This window comes from Opisthocomus hoazin, chromosome 6, assembly GCF_030867145.1.
Source record: "Opisthocomus hoazin isolate bOpiHoa1 chromosome 6, bOpiHoa1.hap1, whole genome shotgun sequence".
Classification (NCBI taxonomy): domain Eukaryota; kingdom Metazoa; phylum Chordata; class Aves; order Opisthocomiformes; family Opisthocomidae; genus Opisthocomus; species Opisthocomus hoazin.
Genome location: NC_134419.1, coordinates 48459635 through 48487451, shown reverse-complemented (window position 1 = coordinate 48487451; position 27817 = coordinate 48459635). Strand labels below are relative to the sequence as shown.

The 27817-nt window shown below is 37.7% G+C and overlaps 1 protein-coding gene across 3 annotated transcripts in view; it reads right to left on the bottom strand.

Moving 5' to 3' along the window:
• GRID1 (glutamate ionotropic receptor delta type subunit 1) overlaps window positions 1–27817 on the bottom strand; it is a 558941-nt gene that overhangs the window by 224106 nt on the left and 307018 nt on the right. For all 3 annotated transcript variants that reach the window (XM_075423037.1, XM_075423035.1, XM_075423036.1), the window contains exon 4: window positions 24980–25185. In XM_075423037.1, coding sequence (XP_075279152.1) covers window positions 24980–25185 — 206 coding nt within the window. The remainder of the gene's footprint in view (window positions 1–24979; window positions 25186–27817) is intronic.

Genomic DNA, 27817 nt, shown 5'->3' with positions numbered 1-27817 from the left:
AGTCCTACTTAAGGTATCTAAAAGCACTTTACGGACCAATGAGTTAAATACTGGCAGACAAGCAGTTATAGCTGAAACACAGCTAGAAGCAGTAAGGCCCCCATCCCAAAATGTATTTATCTGCAAAACGTGAGGTTACCAACCACTGTTGGGTTTACTGTTCTTATTTCAAGACTGAGAATTTATAAGGAAACAGATCTGAAAAAAATGCACATTTCTTTACTCTAGGCATTGGGTATAAGACAGAATGGCAATTAGAACAAATGATCTAAATGCCTTACTAGTGTAGGGAGATGCACTTGAATATAATGAAATTACTGCCTTTATTTCAGAAGATAAATGTGTTCTTTATCACTTCATATTAATTTGGCCAAATATTATTCCCACTTTAAAGCTGAATTCAAAACATTTGTATTTTTCTTCTAAAATCTTCAAATGAACATCTGTTTTCCTCAAAGACTGTTAATAGCAATGGAAGAAGTCTCCAGCTACACTCCCTTTCTTCTCCTTCTTTCTTCATAAGGGTATTGCTAGCCTAATTAGCTGACATGCATCATCCAATTTTACAAAAATTACTTGCCTCAAAAGTGTCATCAACTAAAAAACTGATAACAACAGAGTGAAACTACACAGAAAGACAACCATGAAAAGACTAGTAATGACAAATCAAGGATTAAAGCAGGAACGTCCTGCAGTTTATCCATGGCAGAAAGCTGAGCTGTACAGTAAGGATTTACTTGTGTAACATGACTAAAGAGGTGCATGCTGTGAACCCCTTCTTCCTAAGAATTGCCTTTTAAATCAACGTACAAAGCTGAGTGAAATCTAAGACTAATTCTGGGCAATCTGCTTTCTTCCTATAAATCAATAAAATAGTTGTTTTGAGATTGGTCATGCAATCAACAATCAATTGGGTGCACTACTTTCTCGAAGAGCTTTGTCAGCTGTCTTCAATAGGGATGATAATTTGCAGCTCCATTTATCAAAAAAGTTGGCATTTCAAAATCTTCCTACAGAGGGCAAAATCCCAAAAGCCAAATCCTTCCTTTACCAATCAGTCTTCATACCTTCCGTGATCTTGAGTAAGTCATATACTTTTAAAGGCTGTAGCTGAGCACAGACAGGAGCACGTGACTTGGTCTTCACAAAGCACATAGTGAGGTTTATTCCAAAACACAGGCAAACTCATTGAATCTTCACAACTGAACATACCCTTACTCAATGTTTGGTAGAAAACTTTTGCTGAAATCCATTCTACCTCTGCATCACTAACTTATGCCAGGACTTTATTCTTCATTTTGCGAATCCACTTATTCCCCAAACCCAAACAATCTTGTCCCTGAAGGATGACACCCCTTTAATATTTCCATTTGATCTGTGTTCAAAAAAACCTGACTGAGGTTTGTCTACTGGGTGTTATGCCACCAGGATGAGACAGCTAAGAACGTATGTCCATATGTTTCTAATGTACCCTTTCTTGCCCAGAGGAACTTTACATCTTGGGTCACGAACTAGAATTTGTTGCTACAGCAGCCTGTGGAGGCAAACATTTCCAACAGGTTCAAGATAATAGGTAAAAAAAAAAAAGATGTTAGAGGATACATCCCTGCCTCTTGTCTTTGACATTTCTAATCCAACAGATGTGGATGCTGGGCAGGTGATGGGCAGCAGAGAGCTGCCAGTCTTGCCTACTGTCCTTAACTAGCATCTCCTGCTGCCACTATTAGAGGGACAATGCCAGGAATGTTGGTCTGACCCAGCCATGAATTTCAGGTATTATCGTTATTTTTCTGAAAACCCAGTTTTGAGCTCGGTCATTTATTTCACCCCGATTTTACCACTATCTGCAGCTTTCTACTCAGTTGTAGTGAAACTTTCCTTTCTAGTCTACAAGATACCTTCTTTCTTAATTACAAATACTTCAGATTCCTATTGCTGTTCTATCTTATCTTCATAAGCCATTTTGCCTCTTCCATGTAACGGTCATATTTGCTGCTAAAGCAGCACTCTTCTACCTGAGCACGCAGTGTGGTGACAAACTGTGTGCAGGACTGCGGACAACAGAAAAGAATAACTTACGGTTTAAGCTACTTCATTGCATGTGAAGTAAACACATATCATTGCACCTCAATTGATTTCTACTCTTATCACTAGGCCAAATATGGAAAAATATCCACATAGTCTATACAGCTTGTATTTTACTTGTACTTCTTTGCATATTCTAGAATATCAGCGATTAACACATTGCTAAACAGATTGCAGCAGTTACATTGCAAGGAACAATATTAAGCCAGATACGATTCCATAGGTTTAAGAAACAGCTGAAATAACTACATATCATACGAAGTATTAGGTAGTCAAGGTCAGAACTGCAACTGCAATATGCAAGTCCACAGTTAATGCAAGGAGTGGCTTAGTACATAGCTACTCAAGAGATGAATACTCTGAAAACTCAATGATTTGTATTCAGCCTTACATGATAGGCCCAGACACACACTCAAGGAGCCAGATAATGATGACAGAAAATGAAAACGCCATCATATATTCTACTTTACAATTTAGCAAGATCTGGAGAATTCCTAGGAAAAGTCCAGAGTAAATTTCTGAATTTAAGCTTGAAGATCTACTCAAGGCAAAGAGAATAATTCTACATCCTCAGCCAGCAGATACGCTTGTCTGATAAATACAGTCACAGAATGCACCTGTGTCCTTGTACTATGACTTAAGATCTCACCCTGTTAAAGTACATTTAAATACAAGAAACAAAGATTGCAGAATAATTACTACAAATGTATGCTTATAGTAGCTATACATACGTATGTTTGCTAATTTTTCCTATTTCCATCACAAAAGTCAAAAGTCTGCATGGTTAGGGCTCTTTTAAACATATTTTTTTATATAATTCAGTAAGTAAATATGAAGACAAATACTTACTATTTAAATACTTTATATCCTATACAATGCGTAATACATGCATTATGTATATTTGATATGAAAATACTACATTTAAGAATAATACGTTAAACAGTATTTTTCATATACATATATCATCAATCACATGCAAAAATAGTGTTCAAATATCTGAAATAAAATATGAAAGGTGATATCCAAATGCATCAAGCACATTTTTACTTAAGATAAATAATTCTGAAATTGTTCTAATTCATTATTCTATTTTGTCAGAAAACATATTTACAAAAATAAGATATGTTTTTAAGGCATGCAACTGGACAGAAATCATCAACCAGAAAGCCACACTTCTCAGTCTGAAACTACTGAACTGGAAGAATAAATGATGGATTAGAATTCTAACTGAGGGTGGATTTTATAACCTACCCTTACAAAGCAGCAAATAAATATGGGGGAAATGGTGTATGATAGAAGTTTATTTATACATTAAGAATTAATATGTGTATCCAATTATTTGTTTACAACTGAAACCCTTAATGGAGCCTCCCCAGACATTAGTATCCTTAGGCCATTTAGGGCACAAAATTTAGAACATAGCACAAGTAAACTGTATGTCTTGTATAGTGCATTTTTTTTCCCTATAGGTTCAAAACCACTTTAAAAAGAAGCTGCTGATCCCTATTTGACAGATGGGAATAGAAGAAACAGAAGCAAGACAAAGCAATTTCCTGAAGTTTCACCTTCTCTCTCAGCCTGGAACAGAAAACACTGATTTCTGCACCAGTGACTGATCAGGAAACTCTTCTCATGTGAGGATAAACAGATACAGCTTCCTTTTAAACAGAGGTGAAAAGACCAACTGTTGCTTATGTTTGTTCATAAGAATATGTTTGATCTTCAGTAAATTCTAAAGACAAGGTCAGTATCATTGAGCTCATTCTCACAATGTGGAAGTAAGGCACGCAGCACAGCAATGTCTTGCCAAAGTCAGCCAGCAAGTGACAGAGCTGGGAACTGAACCCAAGACAACCCAGTCTAGTCATGTGCCCGTCATCTAAGCCAGGAAACATTTTAGTTGTGCATTCCCTTGGTAAGTAAAACTACAGGTCAGTCATGTGTACCATCTTCAACACTTTGGGGTTTTTCTTACGTACTGATATTAATTTTCAGATCTTTGTATTTAAGGAACAGTAGCATTTCTTCCCAAAAAAACATACCAGAAGGTGGGATTGCCAAGATAGAGAATTCACAACAAAGTTTTAAACTGTAAATGCAGTGTAAGTTTTTATTATTTGAAACCCATGTACTACCATTGTATTATATATTACAATGTAATACGTTATTCATCTTAATTGCAAGTATCTAATTTCCAATGCAATGCCAATCTTCTCATAAGCAACTCATTCAAACGTGCTGAATAACCTTGCTCTTCTACACTTCTGCTTAGGTCTAACTTGCAGATACTATGGAAAGGAAGATCAATTACGGACAGAAGTGAACTGTTCCACATTACAAGTTGCCCATGTCTTTAATCATCTATGCTGTCAAAGACAATGTAACTAAGAAAATCTTTAATCATTATTAGTAAACTTGATGAGTGGAGAAAAAAACTGAATTGTAACAGGCAGAACTTGAACGATGGTAACCATCAGTCATTAACGTTTCAAACTGAAAGGCATTTTCCAGGTATCATATATTAAACCAAATTAAATACGTCAGCCAGTCAAATAAAGGACTGATTCATTGATAGAGGCCCCAAAGACAAATAGTACATCTGAACGAATTCATCAGTCTTTACAGAGTTATTTAAAACAGAGCCACAGTATTTAATAAAAGTTTGAATTTGTCTTTGGTTGGTTAATGCATTCTGTTCCCAGTTAAATCAGATGACAGCTTATGAAAATTCATCTGAGGTCATTTCTGTGCTACACCTTTTTCCGTCTGATAATTTGCATCCAGAGCTATTTTTTTTTTGTATTGTTGCCCACTTAGCTTTATCATCTTACGATTAGATAAGCTGCATACATACTTTAGGCTCCCTTTATTCAGTTTCTTGGAATCTTTAAAAAAGAAATCCTTTCCTAGAGCTCATCACTGGTGTCAGTTTGCAGGACAACACAGACAGAAAGCCACGATACTTCTATAGCAGAACTTGAAGTCAAAGTGAGAAGAATTCTCAAAAGCTAGGGAAAACAAACAGTAAGAACTTAAACGATGAAATTTAGCAGGATGCTGAATAAAAGGGGTTGTAATAAAAATACACTGAGCAACAAATGATCTAGAGAAAGCAGCCTTTGAGCTGTTCTTTTCTTTGCCTCATAGCACAGTAAAACAAAGAACATTTTTCTCACATGACATGAAACTAAAATTTTATTACGGCAATCGCTGAGATCAAGAATTCGGCAAGCTTTAAAAATAACTGACTCTAAAATGGACATAAAATGTATGTAGAATTAAGAAAATTCATGATAATAAGTATTTTGGAACTGATTGCAAATCTTATGTTTATGGGACCTCTCTCAAAGAGTATCAGCAACTTTAGCAGACGGGTTTACCTACCTCAGAGCTTTCATGGTTTCCTTCAGACCATATGGTGTTGGGCAGTAACCGAGCCTGATTTCATTTTACACCTCTCTGAGATCTGGTGTGGCCAGGCCATTGCTATACTGCAATGACTTCAGAGCCAAAAGTGACAATCCACGTACCCCAGGACATCTGAGTCCATCAGGAAGGGATGGCTGAGATCACAATGATTCATTTCTTGGGTCTGAGCAGTTGCTGTATGCTCTCCAGGGAATGCAAGGGCGATTTCAGATAGCAAGCAGCCTGCCACGCTGAGCACCTCTCAGTAAGTAATTACTGTTAGTCAATACCAACTTCTTTGCAGCAGTCTGGCAAGTGTTTGCCTAAAAACAGCGGACTGCTAAAAAGTAATTACCTTGTTTGCTCTGTGTTATGGAAGGGCCACTGTCCCTGCCACACCGCTGCCAGGAATTTGCTTCCTGAGGGAACCAAGACCACCAGCAAGGAAGCCTGGGAGCAGTCATGAGAAGGAAAAGAGTTACGAGGAGGACTTTCATGACCTCTAATTTGGCCTCCTTTTTTAGTAATGAAAATTTAGCCCTGCGAAATGAATGCAGTCTGGCACAGAAAAAGGTGCGGAGATTATCTCAGATTTGAGCTAGTGTAGACGTGAAGATACAGACCGGAGATGGGAGGATCAGAATTTCTTATGGCCTGAAAGACGCAGAAAGCCCTAAGTCTAGAAATGTCCAGGGTCTGGAGACCAAAGGAAATCCAACACCGTATTAGAGTTGAAGTAAATTTTTAGCTCTACCAGTCATGACAAAAAACAAGCTTTCAGTATGTGACCCAAAGGTAAGAGACGATACAGCGCTCCATGAGCCTGCAGTCAGCCTGAAACTAACATGGCACTGCGAATTCCCCTGGCCCCTTTCTGGACATATATTTTTAGAACCTACAGGCCTGGATGCACTGGTATCAGCACAGGAAAAACTTTGTTTATCACAGAAGTTAGCAGTGTTACTTAAGCACATGTACCATTCCAGAGTAAGTGCTAGGAGCCCATCCATACATACCCACAAAGCCATTATTTCTTGCCTACACATGACAGAAAGGTGGTCTTTGTGATGTTGCTCTGTTATTTAAGATCCCAGTATCATCCTATACCTGAATTTCCCTTCCTCTAAGATTTGCTTGGATTTCATTCCAATGGCATTTATTTCTAATTGAAAAACTGACTTGAATTTAAATGCCACAGAGTCAGCTCTAACCAATCTGCTAACTAATATGTGACCTAGGCTTGTGCTAGAATGCACTGAAAAACAATTCAACACAACAAGGCAAACTGAATTATTTTATAATTATAGTCTTCTCCTTTATTAGTACAGGGCTCCATTTCACCTCTTTCTCTCATACAATAACCACACGGCTTTGCATTACAAAAAAACCCATTGCTAGTTGATAGTTCCAATAGGGATGCTGGCTGTAAACCAGTCAGTCCTCTTGACGTAAGTCAACAATCCAGACCCCTGACTTCTCAGATTAACACTAAAAACCTTGCAAAGCCTGTGACATTCACTGATAAAGCATCTGAATTGCACTTTATTGTTGAAAGAATATGAAATAATAACAGCACCACTACAAATCAAGCAAGTGACAGAAAGGCCTGAAAGACATTAATGTTCAAAATTGCATATATGTGTGACAGCTGTATCTGCAAAGGACCATGCATCTAAGTATTTTCTATTGATCTGCTTCTCCTGAGACCTAGCCAAGCTACTGCGGGCAGGCAAGACAACTAATGAGTCATGCAAGAAGCTGAAATAACAAGCCATAAGGTTAAATCAGAGATTAGTTTAGTTTAGTATAATCTATCTATCAACTTTCTCATTAAGAAAAAAGACTCTGTGATAAAACACTAAAGTAAAACAAAATCTGCCAAATGTCTCTAGCACTCTCTAGCACTCTGCACGCATTCTGTAGGTAGCTCAATACAGATATGACAATTTTGTGTTGGCTGTTTGGTTTTTTTGACATCCAATAGCAGAAAATATGATCTGATCCTAAGTTTGACTTAAGTCAATCATAAATTAATATCTACCTAAATTCTTATTATCAATTTTCTATCAGAGGTATGCCATTACGTAGAACTCCTAACATTTTTCAATTGTCTACTTATCTCAAAAGTATCATTGGTATAGCTAAAACAATTTTTGGTCCTATAAATAAGGGTCATCCAACCAATTTTGAGATCCAATCAGACAAACGAGACATGGAAACCTCTGTTATACTCTGTTTAATGTGTTATTCCCAAGCAAGTACTGCTGAGAACTGCACAGTCAGAGAAATGCGGATGAACACTGGGATCACTTCAGAGAGGGTATAACTGTAGAATAACAAGGTAAACGGAATCCAAATTTCAGAAGAAAATAAAATAGTGCAATTGCCAAAAACTCGTATATTTTATTAGATAGAACATTTTACTGGCTACGTTTATTGATTTCTCTATCAAATCTCTAAAGTAAAAGACTTTCTTAAAACTATGTGGTTGCATAGCAAAATCAAAGCACACTGAGGAAGCGCAAGCAGGGAGAGATGGGCTTGGGAAGTCTCCAGGCTGGACAACACAAAGAAAATTAAATCACAAAACCAAGTAACGAGTCCCCAGGCAAAGACCAAGGAAATCCAGAACCTCCACAGTCTTGTAATAACAGACATACACCCAGGTGAATCATGCAGTAAAGCCATTACCTTTCTCAGCCAGTACTCCCCCCTCCTCCTTTTTATCCCTTGCAATCACAGATTTTGGCAAATATTAAGGCGGGCTTGTGTCTTTTCAGTTTGGCATGCAAGATGCCATGCATTGAAGAGGTCTGGAAAAGTGACTTAGTTGCTCACAATAGGCATTTTACCCAAAATACAAACACACAGAGATGCTTTCTTTAAAATTGCATTAAAAATTGTATACATGGCTGTTTGTACAACTTCCTAACAACACTGATAAACCATCTGAATGAAGAGTATTTAGACCTGAAGAGGGTAGTTACATGTCCAACACCTAATTTATGAGTCCAGTTGTAATTATATGTTCGAAATATATAAATGTTATAGTCCATTATAGTCTATGCATACCAATTCACACTATATACCTATTCGCATACTATTTAACTACATTGAAGTCAATATACATTACATTCATTATATCCAGTTATAGTCAATATACAAAAATAGATGTTCAGTTCTATATACACATGTATACAGAACTTATTTATGAATTTGAGGAAACTCATTTGCAGCCTTAGCAATGTAGCTAATGAACTATATTTCCATTGGTAGTATTTTTAATAGCTTATATCATCCTTCATTTGGTAATCTCAAAGGGAATTTATTATTTACCTGGAGAACTAGAAGCTAACTCAAACCCTTCTCACTAAATTCCATTTAAAAGTCATTATTTCTTCTTAAATACTTAAATTAAATACAAATGGGATTCTTGCAAGGCAAGCCAAAAGACTCCCAAAGACCAAATACAAGTCCCTGCACACTCTTTCCAAATTTACTGTGTCCTTTTCATCATAAATATGCCTTATCAATGCTTTAGGTTAATAAAAAATGTACATACATCTCTACATAAAAATAGCAGGACAATAGTGCAAACAACATTTAAATATATGGGACAAGCAAAGCCTAGGAAAATTCACGACGTTTGTTGAACCGTCTCCCCTCCTTGACACACTTACTCTTAGACATCAATGCATATTACCAAATATTCCCTTATCTGTTCTAGTGTTACTGTCTTCTACAAAAAACAAGTATCACTCAATTTTCAGTCTCAACATTTTAGAACTTTTATTGAGCTTTGAGGTCTCGAGGGTGAAATTCATCCTTGTTTAGGCAGTTAGCGTCCTATTTAATCCTGCTGGCTTCCTCAACAGAGATGAGATATAACGTGAATATTAGCTTTATGAATCTGCAGACAGTGTTTTTTGATCCCAAAAGGCATTTCCCCTAATTCTAACAGAATCCTATAACCCTGCAGCCTTTCCTGATGCTCCTCAGCCTGCTTTCAACTTATTCTTTAGGCACCACCAAGCACACTCAGCAGTACGTTCTGAATTCTCATTTTTACTGTATACTTTCTCTTTTGCTACCATCCCATGAGGTCTGATTTTATCTTTAATGCACAGTCAAATTTTTTCAAGTATTTGCTCCCAAATGGCTTGGAAATGTGTCAGGAGAATAAGAGGAAAAACAGCTCCTTTCTTGCTCTCAGAAAAAAAGCTGCTTTTGTTTTGAAGAAAAATTCAATAAATACACAACCAGAAGGCTCTTTACATAGACATCTAAGAGTTCCCCTTGACTAGACTTTCTTCTAATTTGAGAAGGAAAACATGAAGACAGCCCTTACCTGCATCAAAGTGTACAGAAATCTTGTTTTGTTATCAAAGAACAGCGATGCACTCAGAAAGGAGTACAATGGAGTATACTTCTAAATCCCAATAAAGACCAGGTGAAAAAGCGGCAATTTCCACTTTCCATAGATACACCAAAAGATTCCCTGCCAGTCCGCGTCTTGTTTAGCCTAACTGGGGCACTTAACAGCAGAGGTCTGGTGACATGCTACGGTGGAGCTTGCTTTTCTGAACATGCATGCACTGCCAGAGACTCTGAGCAGGGACAGAACGCTACAGGACCAATTTTATCACAAGGTCTGGAAACTCCTCATAATATCCTTATTTAAATTTCTTAATTCCAACAGATGTCTTCATTTGGGTTTATATGATTATGACACGACTAAAAAATTAGAGAAATAACTACTGAAGCTTTTCCAGATATTCACAGAAAATCTGCAACTGGTTTTGCCTGTTAAACAATTACTGTGAAGTAGCGATAGTCTGTGTTACTCTGTTGTATATTCACAATAAATGGCTTTTGAGACTGATTAGTGAAAACAAAGTGGAAGAATTTAATCTTTCTCAGGAGCTAGTGAATTGCTTTTAGTCAAGAAAGTGCAAGAGATTATCTTTTAAAAAACCTACTAACTCAATGTGTTTGAAAATAAAAGCTTACTTCTGGCGTGGAACACCACTCATTGTAGGGCCTTACCATCACGGAGGAAAAGAAATCATATATTTCTCCTCCAGCATTAGATAATTTCAAAAGGTTAAGTGCAGAATTGCAGAGGTGGCTGAGCTCTCACGCAAACTCAGCTGAACCCAGGATTCTCACCAAAAATATTTCTAGCATTAGAACAGTGGAGTTTTAGAGAGGCAGTGTATGCAGGGAGCACCAAGAAGAAATCAAGGTCAAGCTCAAATGAGGGGACTGGCACCAAATCTCTGGCTACCTTTGCTGCCAGAATTCTGGATGAATAGACTCTACTTTAACCTTTCCAGAAGCCACCCTGCCAATAAATAGTGGCAGGAAATGCACAAAACCAGCCATTTTGATATACTTCTTTTGCACATAAGAGGACTTCATGTACTCTTGTCAAAAGCAACAAAGAGCTGGAGGGAGTTTGCATGGGGTTTTCCTCAGTAACATTTTGACATTCTTTACAAGATTCAGCTTATGAGCGGAAATGTCAACACTTGAATGAGGGCAAGACAAATGCAGCACTCTGCTATTCCATTCTCTCATCTCACATACAGATTATCTTAGTTTGCCCAGTTTTTAAAAAGACAAACTCTATTCCCTTTTCTTCATTCTTGCACAGAGCCAAGGGAAAAGAGAACAAGATTAAGGGAAAACATGCACAACAACAAATAGGTAGGTTCAGAATCATCAGTTGTCCTTCTAATGTTAACACACTGTATGGAAACTGATCATTCTTATAACTGAGAAATTTGTTGACTAAAAAAAAAGGTTTTCAAAGCAATTTCCAACACTCATTATATGGATAGTTCAAACCCAAGACACTGACATGACTCTCCTTCAATAAACATCTGACTTGCTCAGTCATCTAAACTATCCATCCCCTTAGCTTGTCCTGTTCTCGTTACTTTGCTGTCTAGTGCTATATGAGTATTACCGGATTTTATCCTCATGTTCTTTCTGTGATAGGAAAGAGTCATCCCTGAAATATCCATATAATTGTACTTACTGCAAATAGAGTCTCTATCTACCTGGTCTTGATCTAGAAGCTAAGCATCTGTTTTAGGACTGCTTATATTAACAAGTAAATAACGAGCATTAGCAAAAGCAGTGACATACCTGCTATTATTCCCACACTACATTGCCTTTATCTTTATTAAAACACAGTTGAACATTGCTGCATTATTATTGTTTAAGATTCATTTAGTTGCTTTGAAAACATCAGTACCAAAGTACTTTTCTAGCTCACACTTCTTTTTTGTTTGGTCAGTTGGGGTTTTTTTTTGTTATTACAAGTCCCCATTGCTAGTTTTCCTGATCCTTCCACAAGCAAGTGACAGTGATAAACAATGAAATCCAGAGGCCTTGGAAAGCTGCTGCATCTTGGCTGGAACACTTCGCTGAAGTAATGACGTGATTCCAATAAACAAACAGGCAGATTCATTTGCAAATCAATATCAACGAGCTGAGTGGGAAATTGGGGGGTGCCATTACACTCTGGAGCAGCCTGCTAGCCTCTTGATTTATCTGCTCGCCCACAGCCACTGACAGCGTTCATAGCTTCAGTGATCTGGTAAAACAGATGGGACTTAAGTGTTCACTTGTAATTACAGCAGTCATCAAACATTCAGTAGTTTGGGAAGGTTGGTTTGTTTGTTGTTTTTTTTTTTTAAAACAATTTTTTGATCAAGGTGAAAACATTTGACTTCAACTTTATACATAAGCAAAGCATCTTGACACTACAATTATTTAACCGGGTCTTTACCTCCCTATAAAGATTTATATCTACTCCTAATTCTGCTTTTAGATTAGCAATTGCAACAGTGCGAACCTATCTCATGAATGTCTATGTAGCTCATTTTAACATCAGCACCACTATTATTTACTGTTAGGACCTCTTAAACTCTTAATTTATTAATCAGAAGTAGTGAGTTAAATTTATCACAAAGGGAAATATTTGAAAGGGTATTGAAATAAAATGAACAAGAGAAAGACATAAATGCTCTGGCTAGAAAAGCCGAATTTCATTTTTCAAAGTAGTAGAAACAAGAACAAAGATAAAGATCATGTACACTGTGCTGAGAACATCAATGTGACTGTCATACTCCTGACATAGAAGGCAGCCGATATCAGCAATGCAGGCTGTCCAGTACAGCCAGGCTGATATAAACACGCTCATAGCTTTTCTACTTAAAAGACTACAGAGCTTGCAACTCCGTTTCACCTTCCTATTAATCACTAAACACAAGTAGCCAGCCAGGCCTGTCCTCTGCAGACACCAGAAGGACTAACCTCAAAGTGGCAAAACCAACTCTTCAGCCTCGGGTTATTCACAAATTTGTCAGCACTTTGACACTTCCACTCAGCCATTCCATTCAGGTTTGTTTTCCTTTTCAACTGGGATTGCAACATTCCACAAATTTCATTTAGACATCACATATGACAGATTCTGCACAAGTTATCACTAAACTGTGAAGTATTTTGGGACCAACACCCAGCTGGGTTTATCACTCTCACTGAAGCACTCCTCACGTTCCCCCAGAGGCCTCTACAGTTTCTGAAGATGCCAGTGCTGGGGAGGCTTTTCCCAGCTCAGTCTCGTATTCAGGCTTTGACCTTTTTTCATTTCGCTCTCTGTGTTTTCACCGTTCACAGAACATTCAGCGCCAGTGAGCCTGACTGAGGTGGGTTTTCTACTGTTTCTGTTCCATTTCACCAGTGCTGCAAGTCCCCTGCGTGAAATAATGACCAATTCCAAAAGGCTTTGAAAGATACAGTTCTACGCCTACTTTACACTAAAAGATGTTCACACTACTTGCAAATATCAGTAGAGCAGATCAGAAAAGTGAATGTTCTCAATGAGCTGAAACAGAATAACTCTGAGGAACTTATATTCTTTGGTTCACTTCTCCTCCAGTGTCTTTATTTTCCTTTTCCATCTGCACAGAACACAAACATTTACTCTCTGTTCTTCCATATTTCCACACATGCAAATTCCTCCTTAAGTGACTGATCTGAGTATGGTATAACGTAAGTTGTGTGCGTGTATACATAATACACACATTTTTCTAAGTTACATGTATTACATTAGCATATATATTTTACTCAGACATGCTTGGTGTTAAATAAAATAGCTATTAATTATCTCTGTGATGTAACTAACTACTAATTATTTTTATGTAGATATATAGAATAATAAAAACTACTTGGTGAGAGGACCGGAGCATCTCTCCTATGAGGAAAGGCTGAGGGAGCTGGGCTTGTTCAGCCTAAAGAAGAGAAGGTTGAAAGGGGACCTCATAAATGCTTATAAATATCTCAAGGGTGGGTGTCAGCAGGATGGGGCCAAGCTCTTTTCAGTGGAGCCCAGTGACAGGACAAGGGGCAATGGGCACAAACTGAGGCACAGGAAGTTCCGTCTGAACATGAGGAAGAACTTCTTCGTTCTGAGGGTGACTGAGCACTGGAACAGGCTGCCCAGGGAGGTTGTGGAGTCTCCTTCTCTGGAGACATTCAAGACCCGCCTGGACAAGGTCCTGTGCAGCCTGCTGTAGGTGCCCCTGCTTCGGCAGGGGGGTTGGACTAGATGACCCACAGAGGTCCCTTCCAACCCCAAACATTCTGTGATTCTGTATGATTCTGTGAAAAGTAGATTATCTTTTGACAGACTTTTCTTTTAAAAAACTCTATGGGTAATATTATTTTAAAGGCTTTTAATCCCTACCCATAGAAAATAGTATCCCCATTGAAATTCAGACATACATTCAAAAAAACTATAAAACATATTCAAATATGGTGAGAAAGAGAGAAGAAGGAAGGTGTAAATATAAACTGAAGTTATGAGGATCCAAACCAGGAACACGAGATTCATTTTGTTCTCCAACAGTTTGGGCTGTGTGAACCCTTCTGAAGAATCCTATGCAAACTCTTATATTATGTTCCTTATAGAAATACATAAAAAAAAAAATTCAAAGCTCTACTCTATACAAATTAATAAATTCCCTAAAAATTTTCCCAAAGGAAGATGGAGGATATTCCGGCTGCTGACACAGGAGGCGCCTTGATGCACAGGATCCTACATGCCCGACTACTACCCGGAGCTTAGTTGTGTTGTTCGCAGCTATGTTTCACACTTTGGGCTCTTAATGAAGGAAGCAAAGCAGTGAGAATCCCAGCCACACATTCCCAAAGATTGAAGAGGGCTTGGCATCAAGACCCTAAGGTCCTCTTTTTAGCAGTCTTTCATCTCTTTGGTGCATACCACCCCTTTTCCAAATTGGACATTTCCACTGCTTATTTGACCTGGATGATGTAACCATCTTATTTACATGGTGGTATCTCCTTTTGGTTATGTGAGCTGTCAGGGATGAGTCTGACTTGAACTGCATACTTTTATGAAGTATTCATAACTCTACCCAGACTGAAGTTCCGTATTTGCTAGATTGCTCTGACTTTAAATCAAAATGCATTCAGAACTGACATTGATTTTTAAAATATCTTGAACACTAGTACAGTTTAGAAAATGAACACTATGGTGTTATGTGTTTCGTTTTAATTTGCTAATGTACATCTCAAAACATTATCTATACTTTTTAATAATTTTATGGGAAAACACATTGGGGAACTTATTTTCAAGTCAATATACTTTCATTAAACAAACAAAGCCATTGTCATACTTCAAGGCTTAGGTTTTTGCCTTTTCAATATTATCCAAAAATAATTTTAACATGATTTTTACCTTTGGGAAATTGGAAGCAAAATATGAATTATATATCAAGACCATTCACTCAAGGTGCTTTCCTAAAGAGTGTCCTTGGAATCCAATTGCTATTTGCACACACATTAGTAAAGTACAAAGCTTTTAAATCTGATTGCTTCAAGTTGAATGAATGGGTCAGTGCCAAACAGATTGATCTCATTCACAAAGCATGGTCTATAGCAAACTATAACGCAATTACAACAAAAGGGTTCAATTCAATGAACAAAACACAGATTTTTAAATTTACCTGAACAGCTCTTTAAATGCTCTGTAAGACTGTACATGCAAGCTGCATTATTTATCTGAAACTAAGGCCAACATGCACTATTCAAAGAGAGTTTTAATATTTGACACAGCATGTATGGGTTAAAGGCTGCGTGTCTGACAAAAGGATCACTGCAGCGACAGGACTATCAGTTCTGTCAAATGAAACAACTAGGGGTCAATGGCGGCAAAGACATACCTGGCAGTATCAAATGAAAGGATGACCTTTTGGGCAAGATCTTGGTTTAACATTTAAAAGTGCAGTCCCCATTTCAGCTGAACTCAGTAAATTGCCTACTTTCTCTGTATCCCCATGCCCCAGCTGGAAAAAAAGGGGACTAATAATCCTTTACCTCCACATTTTATGTGCCGTAGGGATAATCATTAGGTACCTGCCTCAACAGAAAGAGATCAACCTTGAAAAATGATTTTTAGTATAGTGTAACAAGCATACTAGTTATAATAGCACCAGCAGTACTAACAGTAGCAGCAGGAAAAATAATTATTAGCGTAAGGACTGTAACTTCTTTTCAAAACAACTCCTAAACCCTTGCTAATTTTTAAGGTATTTGCCACCCTCCAAGGTACAAAGGTAAATGAAGGAACTGACACATCATGTTTTATGCTGATGATACACTGCTCTATTTGTTTGACACAGAACACTCTTTGCCTGAGGAAAAGACAATCTTATTGCACAGCTACCACACTGTCTCAAGTCATAAGCTTAATTTAATCAGATGTAACTGCTTGTCCTTGATGAACAAGGTCCCCAAATATTTCTTCTTTTACACTTCTACAGAGCTCCCATGAGCCTCTGTTTTGGATTTTTGTAGGAACTCTACACTTCGAACTGTGAAGAAACGGGGATAACATTCAGTGTTGTCTCCTCCACACTGGGCAGCGCTGCATCAACAGGCCCTCACACCTACGCTATGCCCTGCCTGCCACACACAGAAATAACTTCAGGAGAAACAAAGCATCAGTCCTAGGACACCTTGTTTGAGATTAATCTTCTCCAACCAAGGTAAATCTTGCCCAAGATTTTATCTCACACACAGACAGCACTATACTGTATGTTAGTGAAGGCTTAAATAATTTTCCATATTAGTATGAAACTAAAAATAATTCTTGGATAAATATAATTTTATTTCACCTACTAAAAGTGATTAAGAACCTCCTGTGAAAAGATACAAAGGAGGTGCAAATTATTATTAGCAGTTATTACTCATCCCTTCTAAGGATAAATAGCCTTCTTCTATAACCTCTGAAACAACTAATGAAGTGAGTCAGTGATTTTATTAATCCAGAACAGCAGGTCTAGAAGCACATTTGAGCGGAGAGATGATTGACTGGCTGTGCAAAACCCTGCACTCCAAGTCAATCCTTGTGCTTAGAGATGCTTGCATATACCTCCATGGAAAAAGTCAATCTGTAGCTATGGTGTATACACACTCGCGTAGAAGGTTCAAAAATTGAATATATAATAATTGCAGTATATATTTTATAATCTTCAAAGTCAAGCTGCGCTAACACAGTAAGCTGAACAATTCACTGGTTTTACATGAAAAAGTAAAACTGGAAGAAGGCAAATAGCTTTTGTATAGCCATTAGTTTTTTCTAATTGTTATAAGGCAAACACATTTTCTCATGTACCTGTACTGATTCTGCTAGTGTCTTACAATAGACAAACACTGGTATAGTGATGAAATGCAAATGCAGGAGCATATTATAAAATTAATCATCCATAATTAATTAGTAATCTCTGCTTTCTGGTAAATTATACCTAAATTACAGAAAATTATCCTTGCTGCAAATGATAAAGTCATCTGCAGATTTGCTGTATTTTAGAGAAACATTCTGCATATATTTATGTATCATAATGACCATAGATATGTCAGAATATTAAATTTGACTTTCCACTACATTTAAAATACATATATATACAAAATCTTTATCTTTAAATTGCACAGGATTCCAGGAGCCAGTTGAAGAATCTGAAGTAAAATAACTTGAAAAAACAGCCATGAAGGAGCAGGTGCAGGTGGGGTTGGTTTTTGGTAGCCTTGGTTTTTTAGTGCTGGCTAGAGTGTTGTCCTGTCTCAGCTCTTGCAAAAGCCAGCACTGGGTGGCCCAATGCAACACTTCTGTGTTTCCAAGCCATTAATAGCTGCTCTTCCTCCAAAAATCCCCACGAATACAGCCCCTTCTGACAGCTAGAATCCTCCAATCTTGAAATTAAATCTGTGCAGAGAGCTGCTTCTGCAACTGACTGTTTTATTGTGGGGCTCCCCTGGAGGGATAAACCCATAAACCGCAACACGGTGCTACAGTAACAGCAGCTTCTGCTTCCAGGACACGAGTGTCAGTTCACACATCCCATTGCCTTTCACTGTACAGACATGTCAGCTTCTTCAAGGCCCTCCTCTGTGAACAAGCTTACCTAGCACCATGCTGCTCAGCTTCCATGTTTAACAGTGAGATTGAGGAAAAATAAAATATAACAGATGAGAAAATTAACAAAGAGAATGAAAAAAAAGAAAATTAATTAATGAAAAATAACAAAAAAAAGAAAATTAATGAAGTTCACAAGACAATGAAAAGTTAATTTAAACTATTTCAGCAGTTTTGTCAGCTAGATATTTGGCACAGTTTCCTTTAGACCTGACATCCTTACTTGTGGACAGCAGCAAAATTTTTAGGAATTGAGTCACATTTTAGCAACTGAACACCTGCAATGAAACAATGACCCAAACGTACACTGAGGATTAAGCATTTGGAGCAAGAGGAACGCCCAGCTCCTGTACATACACATTTAATGACATTTAAAAATAAATGATCCCCTATGCATAAGTGTCCAGTCATCAGATTCAAAATATGAGCTGAAAAAGCTAGTTCCTTCAGACCAGACATATTATTACTGACATTGAGGGATGCAGACTGCTAGGAAAGCAGATTCTAGACTCATAAGGGCTGTGTGTAACTCTCGCCAATATATTCAATTTCCGTATTTTTTTTCTCAATTGACCCACAAAGCCTCACAAAACTGCTATCGGTTTTTGTTGAAGATGTACATAACTGGATGCAAGCCCAACGTTTCTCATGATTTCAACATTCAGGTTCAAAATCTGATGCAACATTGCTAGTGGAATCAAAGATTTCTAAGACTATTGGCCCTTAAACATACCTGCAGTAGTAAAAGGGATGTTATTTACATTAACTTACGTAAGCAAAAAAAAAAAAAAAAAAGTAATTTATTCACCAAATTATGATTCCTTTTTTCCCCTCTTCACAGTGCCTACAAATCTATAACAACATATGTATAGGATTGTGCCAAACATATTCTTACAGGGATCACACAGCTTGGATTAATAATATTGAAACTAAATGTCAGAGGGTGAGGGTTTGTGTTTTGTGGGTTTTTTGGCCCAATGGAAAGAATCCTCCTTCTAAGCCAATTTCTCCCAGAATGGGAGGCTTTATTTACAGTTAGGTTTTAGCAGTTTAATGTTTTGCAGTTTAATGTTTTGCTTGGGTTTTAATTATTATTCTTATTCTCTTTAAGCAGAGTCGTACTGTATTGCAAGCATCAACAATAGAAGACAAAATTTTAGCTCAGAGGAAGAAACAGAAAACCAGAGCAGGATTTAGAAAAAAGAGGGCGAGTATAATTTAACTGGAACTATTGAAAGAAGAATGTATTATTTCTGCAGTTCTGTTACCAGCACTCACAAATCACTACCAGCTCTTCAAACAAAGAAATTGCCTTCTAAATATGGAAGAGGCATATATTTTTCCCCAGAATTATTCACCAATATTTCAAGATTTTTATACACTGTATATAAAACAGAGATAGGACTAATATGGTGAACATTTGCAACATAAATAAAAGAGAGATGTATGACAATATGAAACACAAAGTGCAAGAAAATTGGTATTAAACTTTTTTCCTGTTAAATTCTGAGAAGCAAAGGTCTTTGATTCCTATGAAAAACCGTTTCATACAACACAGAAAGGGAAAAGAGAAGTATGGAGCATTGTTCACAAACAAATGCTGACTGGAAGTGCTCTGGGAGTAAGGTAATCAGCATCCACAGGGACTAGGAATGAAAGAAGGTCACAAATCAGTGTGAAAGGGTCCCAAAAGCCTAAAGCAAATGCAGAATATCTGTATTTTTTTTAAAGAACCAGCCAGAACACTTGACATGAACTAGGGTAAAAGAGAAACGGAGCAGTCCTTGCTTTCCGGTGAGGACTCACAGGTGACTACATAAACAGGGCAGAGATAAATAACCACTATTTAACAAAATCAGTATTATTCTAGAAGTTTATAGCTTCAACTCAAATTGGAATTGCAGTGATTCAGATAACCCTCCTGCAACGATACAGGTCTTTAGCATTAATTTTTAATGCAATTAATCTGCTCTTTTATTACTAAATACTGTTTTAAACTTGTTTACTATACCAGGCATATAATATGCAAAGAGTTCTGCTTTCAGCTGGCATGCTGCAGTGATATGCATATATACTAGCAACATGATTGCAGTAAGCTTACTAGCTGACAGTAAGACAGGCTCACAAGTAATGACATCATTTTCAAAGATGCACCTAAACAGAAATATTTTGCACTTCAGTGAAGCTGCCGAAAAACAACCCATGCTGAGTTAAAGGCTTTGTATAGCCAAGAGTTCCTTCTCTTGTCAAACCAATAACCATATGCAACTCTGTTCCAGCCTCCATTTTACCAATTTACAAAAGTAAAAGTAGTAATACTGGAAAGTAGGATGATTGAAGTCTATAAAGCAAATGATATCACCCATGGTTTTAAAGAAAAATCTCATTAAAATACATATCCCAAACAAACCATATGTGTTCTGTTGAAGAAGAAGAAAACCAGACCATCCAACGCTAACAGTTACTCTGTATCTATAACAGAAAACTTGAGAAACACTAAGCTACAAAACCACTTCCTTCTCTTCAGATACATTGTATACAAAATGTACAAAGACTGAATTTATCCACACAACAAATACTTCCTGATATGTCTTCAGAAGGACCCCGGGGTCATCCGGAACATCCGGACCCCTGGGTCATCCAGAACATCCTTCAAACTAGTTCAGTAAAGATTGCTAGACTGAGTTGCCCAAGTGTTTTATCTAGTGAACTCCTGAACACCCTGAAGAACGATGCCTTGCTGACCTCTCTTACCAAGCGCTCACATTGTCGAACGGACCTCTCTGTAAGAAAGCGTTCCCTGTTTAGCTTCAGGTCATTACTTCCTGTTAGACCACCCATCATCACCTTCAATAGTTCCTTGTCCTCCTCTCATGTTTCTTCTTAAGTATTTGTCAGTTATATTCCTTTAGGCAGGCTGTATATAATGCGTTCCTGAGACATGTCTTCATAGGTCATGATCTCCTATCCTTTTACCATTTTTGTCACCTCTCTTTGAACTGTCTTCCACATATTCATGTCACTATGTAGAGCCCTTAATGATAAAAGCAATCCACACAAATATACCTCTACTTGCAATAAAAAAAAAAAGTATCCATTGGTAAATAAAAGAGGCAGATGAAATCTGGCTGTGGCAAAGAAGCAGTTTTTTGAGTCTCAGAACCTGTGTCTGGGCCAAACAGAGTAAACAGAACAGCTGAAAGTAACAAATCTCCTTCTCATTTCTGTATTACTAATTGTTCTTTTTTTCTTTCTATATATTGCCTTGCAAGGAGTTCACATAGCCTTCAAAAGATAAAATAATTTTTGCTGTTACATGTGTACCTGTTACAATTGAGACCGGTTTTGCATATAAACTGAACAATAGTACCAGGCCAAATGTATCATGGATTTTTGCAGGTGGAGAAGGGAACGTTTTTCTGAAAATTATTACGAAGGGACATATTTTCTTTGGATTAGGTTGGCTCTAATCCCAAAGTGACCTTTAAATGCAAAACCTAGGGTAGCTAATACTTTATAAGTGCAGTTACCTTCTGTTTTCTGAATAAAGGTTGATTCCATGTTTATATCTATACCATTTAAAAGACTTTTTTTCCCCCTCTTGCTTTCTATTCTTACAGTCAAAGCAGTTTTACAGCATAATAATAAACCTTGAAAACTTATGAAAATGTCAGTAATTTCTGCTGCAGTAAGTTTGACACCTGACAGAACCAGGCATTGAGCCAGTAAAGTGAAAATGATGCCTAAACAAAAATTAAAGAAATAATCCTAAAATTGAATTCTAGTATTTAGAAAGTTTTTCACATATGAGATGTCAGTTCCCTAACTCTGTGCATCCAAAGTCAGATGAGATGTTTCTGCCCCACTCAAGAGATAAGAGAGGCTGAAGTCTGAATCCATATTTTTAGCAAAAAAAAGAAAGTATCCCTTGCAATATTGACACAAGAAAAATAAATCTTGTACCAGCTTCCAATGGCTGACGTCTATGACTCGTGCTAAGAAAAATTTTGTAAGAACCATTCGTATAAGGGTTCATAATCCAGACACTGTCCAAGAAAGTCTTTTATTTTTGTCCTGCATTCCACAGGAGTGTTTGTGTGCAACACCTGATTTTTATGAAGCTATGTTATTAGCCAATAGACTTTAATAAGAGCTAGTTGCAGTTTTTCAGATGTTTTTTCCCTGCTATAGAATATAACTCAGCAAAACTGAAAATCTTAGTAAGGAACCTCTTTTTCACATGGAATTTTCCAATTCCAGGAGTTTATAGAAACAAAGGTTTAAATCCAAGTTCTTTTCTTTGTTCTTAAGTTCTTATTTGTAACTTGTGCTTGTATCAGGACTAGGGTGGCCAGCAGGAGTAGGGAAGGGATTGTGCCACTGCACTCAGCACTGGTGAGGCCACACCTCGAATACTGCATGAAGTTTTGGGCCCCTCACTACAAGAAGGACATTGAGGTGCCCAGAGAAGGGCAACGAGGCTGGTGAAGGGTCTAGAGAACAAGTGTTAGGAGGAACGCTTGAGGGAACTGGGGTTGCTTAGTCTGGAGGACAAGAGGCTGAAGGGGAGACCTTACGGCGCTCTACAACTACCTTAAAGGAGGTTGTAGTGAGGCAGGTGTTGGTCTCTTCTCCCAGGTAACTAGCGATAGGACAAGAGGCAATGGCCTCAGGTTGCGTCAGGGGAGGTTTAGATTGGAGATTAGAAAAAATTTCTTGACTGAAAGAGTGGTCAGGCATTGGAACCGGCTGCCCAGGGAAGTGGTGGCGTCACCATCCCTGGAAGTGTTCAAAAAATGTGTAGCTGCGGCACTTCAGGACATGGTTTAGTATGCATGGTGGTGTTGGGTTGTTGGTTGGACCTGATGATCTTACAGGTCTTTTCCAACCTTAATGCTTCTATGACTCTATGATTCTAAAATAGAAAATATGAAAATAAATATATCCCAAATTTAAAAATAAAGTATTTTGAATTTTCTTCTCAGGTTACTATTACAATTTGTTTAGAGACTTAGATTTTTTTCCCAAAATTGAAAAGGGAAACTGTTTCAAAACCTCAAACAATTTACAAGATGCAGAGCCAGACTGGTAACAATAATAGTCAGTATATAGCTATGTAGTATGAAATATTTACTAACTGTGGAAATATGTAAACTAACTGAAGGCAGTTACTGCTGCACGTTGCAAGTGATGTATTTCTGTAAATTCTGTAAGAATATGTATTTCATTTAAGCTGAAAGTTCTTATTCTAGGCTGTCTGAAATTGTGCTGCAGATAATCAGTTGCGCTTATTGGCTGAGATATTGAGGAATCACAGTTACCATAACTCTCCATGAAACGGCCCAGTCTCTGCTAGCAAAGCGTTCTTCCCTACACCACGCACCTCATATCTCAAGCCTGTGGAGAGTTCCTTTCTAACATTTAAATTTTCTTTTATAAAGCTTTTCTGAATCAATCAAGATTCAATATAGGAAGATTGCCAAATAAATTACTTTTCATTTCTGCCCATAGTTAAACTCCTGAAGGGATCTGGAAATACATCAAGATCATTAGCCTTAATGCGTATAATACACACTGTTTTAAGGTGGAGTGAGTAGTAAAATAGTTTAATACATCAGCCCCTATACTCAAGAGACCTGCAGGGTCCTGACTGTGCATGCACGTAACTCTTAACGAACCTTTCTGAAGCCTCGTGCACTGGAGGGGGGACAAGATTTCTACCAGCGTGGGTCTGAATAAAACACACACGTCGATTTCTTTTTAATACCTGGTTTGGATACTTTGTTAGGACTGACTGGAAAACAAAGCAACACGCATTTTTGCTGGAGGCCTACTGCAAAGCAAATGAAACTACCGACTGAGCTGCGTGCAGCTTACCACGCTTTGAGGGCAAGGACTCCCTCATTGAAACATCCTACAGTGAAAATCCCAGTGTACACACAAACATGAGTAGAATTTGTCCCTGTGCATAGTATTTCCAACCTACCCATTTGTCTCATTTATTTACGATAAAATTTACCCTACTAATTTAAAAAGCATCAATGAACATAAACGTGGAGAATTTGCTTATGCTGATATGACCAAAAAAACCTAATGAGGCCGATTTTTTTTTTTTTTTAATTTAGCAGGTTTTGACGCAGTGAAACTGATAATTGGAAACAGGTCTCATTCACATTTTAATTTCTTGATTCAGTCTTATTCCCGGATAGTTAAAAAAAAAGAACAACCCCTATACATGCTTCATTGCCAAATTCTTAGCTAATGAATACACACAAACTTGTGCTGAGGGTCCAACTCTCATTCTCAGCTCTGACATATAAGGCACTGTAAAATAATTCCTTATTTAATATTAAAAGAGCCGGATATAACTATTTAATGCCAAAAATTAGCCCACAGCACAACATTAATTACATGTTTGCCCAACAGCTACCTCCTTGTCCTAATTAGCCCCATTGATTTCAAGAAATCATTAAGAAAAAGAGACAAACATATAATTCCTACTTCATACTTGATAAAAAATTCTGTGATTCAGCTTTCAAATATCAATAATGTGCCCTTTTAACATGAATTTGGAGATTTCCACAGTAGACACGACTCTCTCAGGCACATTACGTTTCATTTCTAATAGACTATAGTAGATTTTTTGGTCACTTGTCAACAGTGGTTGAAATCTAGGTCAAAAGCATTGGTATGGAAGACAGCCAAAAAAAAAAAAAAAAAGAATTGCCCCATAGAGCTATATATTATACTGAAAGAGCCTATCCGGCCCATGCCGTCTCATTTACATTAACCACAAAGTATGCATTACATGGAGTACCTAGATATTTCAATTCTCCAACACTAAAGTCTGACAACATTATTTGACATTTACCAACCAGCATTATCAACATTTATGACTTCAGAAAACGTGACCAGGTATCACATAAATCATGATATATGTTCCTGAAATGTGGATGAGAAAAACGGCTGTGCACTGACCTCATTAATAAAAGTCTGGGCTCCCCGTGGGCTCAGGAGTAAGATAGCCCTTCGTAACGTGTCCCGATAGCGGTTCAGCTCTTCTGTTTTCATGGTAGTGAAAAGGTTGGCAAAGACTCTGCTGATGTTCCTGTCCACTTTTTGTAATGATACATCAAGTCCCAGTCTTGAGGCCTGATCGAGAAATCCCTGCAGTCCTCGTATATCTGTAACACAGGAGGGCGGGGGGAAGGAAAAGAAAACAAAAAAAAAAAAGAAAAAAAAACCACTGCATCAACCTTCACCAATTAGGCAAGCATCATTAATTAGATGGAAAAAGACTTTTTTTCATGCAGTGCTGTCAGGAGAAGGGTATTCCACACAGCCATCTTCTACAGCCCCCTTTCATAGCCAATGCCAATGGGGAAACTCCACTAATTATCTTTGCCCAGCAGTCTCTGCACGACTCTTAGGAAAAGCCAGTTTATGTATTTGGGTGGCGGTGGATACCTCCCCAGAAGCTCAAGGCCACAAGGCTTAACACGGCACAAACAGAAGGACAGTCCCACCCCAACAATATCATAGTTCAAATGCAGAAATGCAGGAACAGATGAATAAGCAGCGGCATAAATCACTTGCCACCAAACTTCACTCCTGCTACCACAACCTGTCTTACACAGGATCATGCCTGCTTTTTCCAAGAGAAAAATTACAACATCCAGAATGCAGACAGCCCTCCTTCGACCCCATTATTTTTTCCCCACTTCCTCTCCTATAAATACCCTACCTAACCAGAGGTTTACCATTGACCTGCAAGCCTATGAACTAGTACACAAAGCCCCAAATTATTAGAATATATTATAGAGTTAAAAAAATTGACTTTCAGTTAGGGAAATCATGCAAACAAGCCCCTTCAAAACCTGTTCCTTTGAGCTCTGTCCCTCAGCTTCAGGCTGATCGAAAAAAATTTATCTCCCTAACCGCATTTGTTAGGACATTAACATGGAGGAGCACACGTTTTATATTAATTTCATGATGAATCTGCTGGTTCAAACTGTAGTCTCTCTTCATGACTTTCAGCATTTTTCTATAATAAACATCTGAGTTTTTAGTTTGTAGTGAAATTCAGAGCAAGAAAAAGGTCAAAGCTTATATTGAACCAGGTTGCTCTCAAAATTAACAGTGACCTGATTACAGCTGTACCATGTCATTAGGAGTCCTTAATTCTATCTGAAACACTTATAACTTGTCTTGAGTAAGAAAGTATTTAACCCTCTTCTCTCACAATTTATCACACTTTTATCATCAAATCTCAGCTCATATGTGAAGCCAAATGGTGTAAGTTAGAGCACATTTATTTCTTCCACCATAAAACCTGCTCTTCTGAAAAGTTTACTGTAACTCTAATGATCTCTGTAAACTAGACTGTAACAGACAGCAGGTTTTTTCAAATCTTGGAAGCAACCAACTTCTGATGAAATTCTAGATATCAGTACCACAGACACTGCTAAAGCCAGAAGGCTGAAAACCAGCTTGATTCAAGTCAGTAGCATTTCTCGCCACCCCACCTGGGTGGGCTCTTCGACCACCACAAATCTTGGTGTTGCGTGGCTGTAGAATATACACGCAAAATTCATTTTTCTCCCCCTAAAAACATTGCATGAAACCTGATACAAGCAACACCTTGTGAGAATACAACAGTTAAAAAATTTAGCTCATGTACAAGTGCATTATATGAGGTTCAGCAAGGTAAGTAGCAAACATTAGGTTCAAAAGAAAAGCACTGGGAGTTACCTTGAGCAGCTTCGTGTTTCTATCCAAACATGGAAATGCTCATTAATATGATTAATTCAGCTTCAGAAAACAGGTGAATTACAGAGAAACCCCAGAAAGGAACAGAAATTAAGCCAGGGATGTGCCAGCCACAGCAGACTCTTTCCTACCTCTTTAACTGGGCTTTAGCTGATACACTGATCACCCCAGCCAACCCCACCATCACGGAAGATGCTCATAAGGGTTTTGCTGGGGGCTTAGACGAGCCTACAGCAGTTTTACCAGATTGTCAAATACCTGCTAGACTTGCTTACTGTCTAAAACCCTGAGTCACTGAGGAAAGGAAGTGGTTTATTGTTATGCAGGCATTTCTGGAAACTGCCAGAAGACTTTAGCACTTGTACAACTGCTAAATATTGCAGGTGCGTTGAAATAATGACAGCAACAAACAACTATTGTTTAGAGGTTAAAGTATTTTATTAATGTTGTCAAGCTAAGTTTGGATTTTGCTAATTCAAACCCAGTAAACTAGCATTCATTGCCATACCTATGCTCACTTCATAGATCTAAGAGATGAAGCACAAAGATTTTTCTTTTAGTGATGTTCACTCCCTTCAAAATTACTGCAGTGCTTGACAAGCAGTAAGAAATTTCCCTTTTTTTATAGTTTCATGATGACTTGTCTTTTTGTGCAAGTATCTAAAGTTATCACTGTGCAAAGAAAAGCTGTTTACAAAAGATTAACTGTATTGGTACTACTCTAGGTTTTTTGCTTTATGTTTTCAGCCGACCTGCTGAACTATTGGTTGGAAATATTGTCGTGTACCAGGGCAAAATACTTGATGCGCATGGTAAGACTATTTGGACTTGCAAGAGCATTTTGTATTCCCTTACAAGTTTTTCCCCCCAAGGAAAACAGGCTATTTCCCAGTTTGAGAAATGGAAAGGATTCAGACTTCTTCCAGCTTGAAAACAAAACAAAACTGGAGATACAAGAGACTGTCCAAGCTCAAATGTAGAAGCACAATCTGTCAGTTTTTCACAGATATAAGTGAATGTGAATTTATTCAGCATTGGCAATTAGAA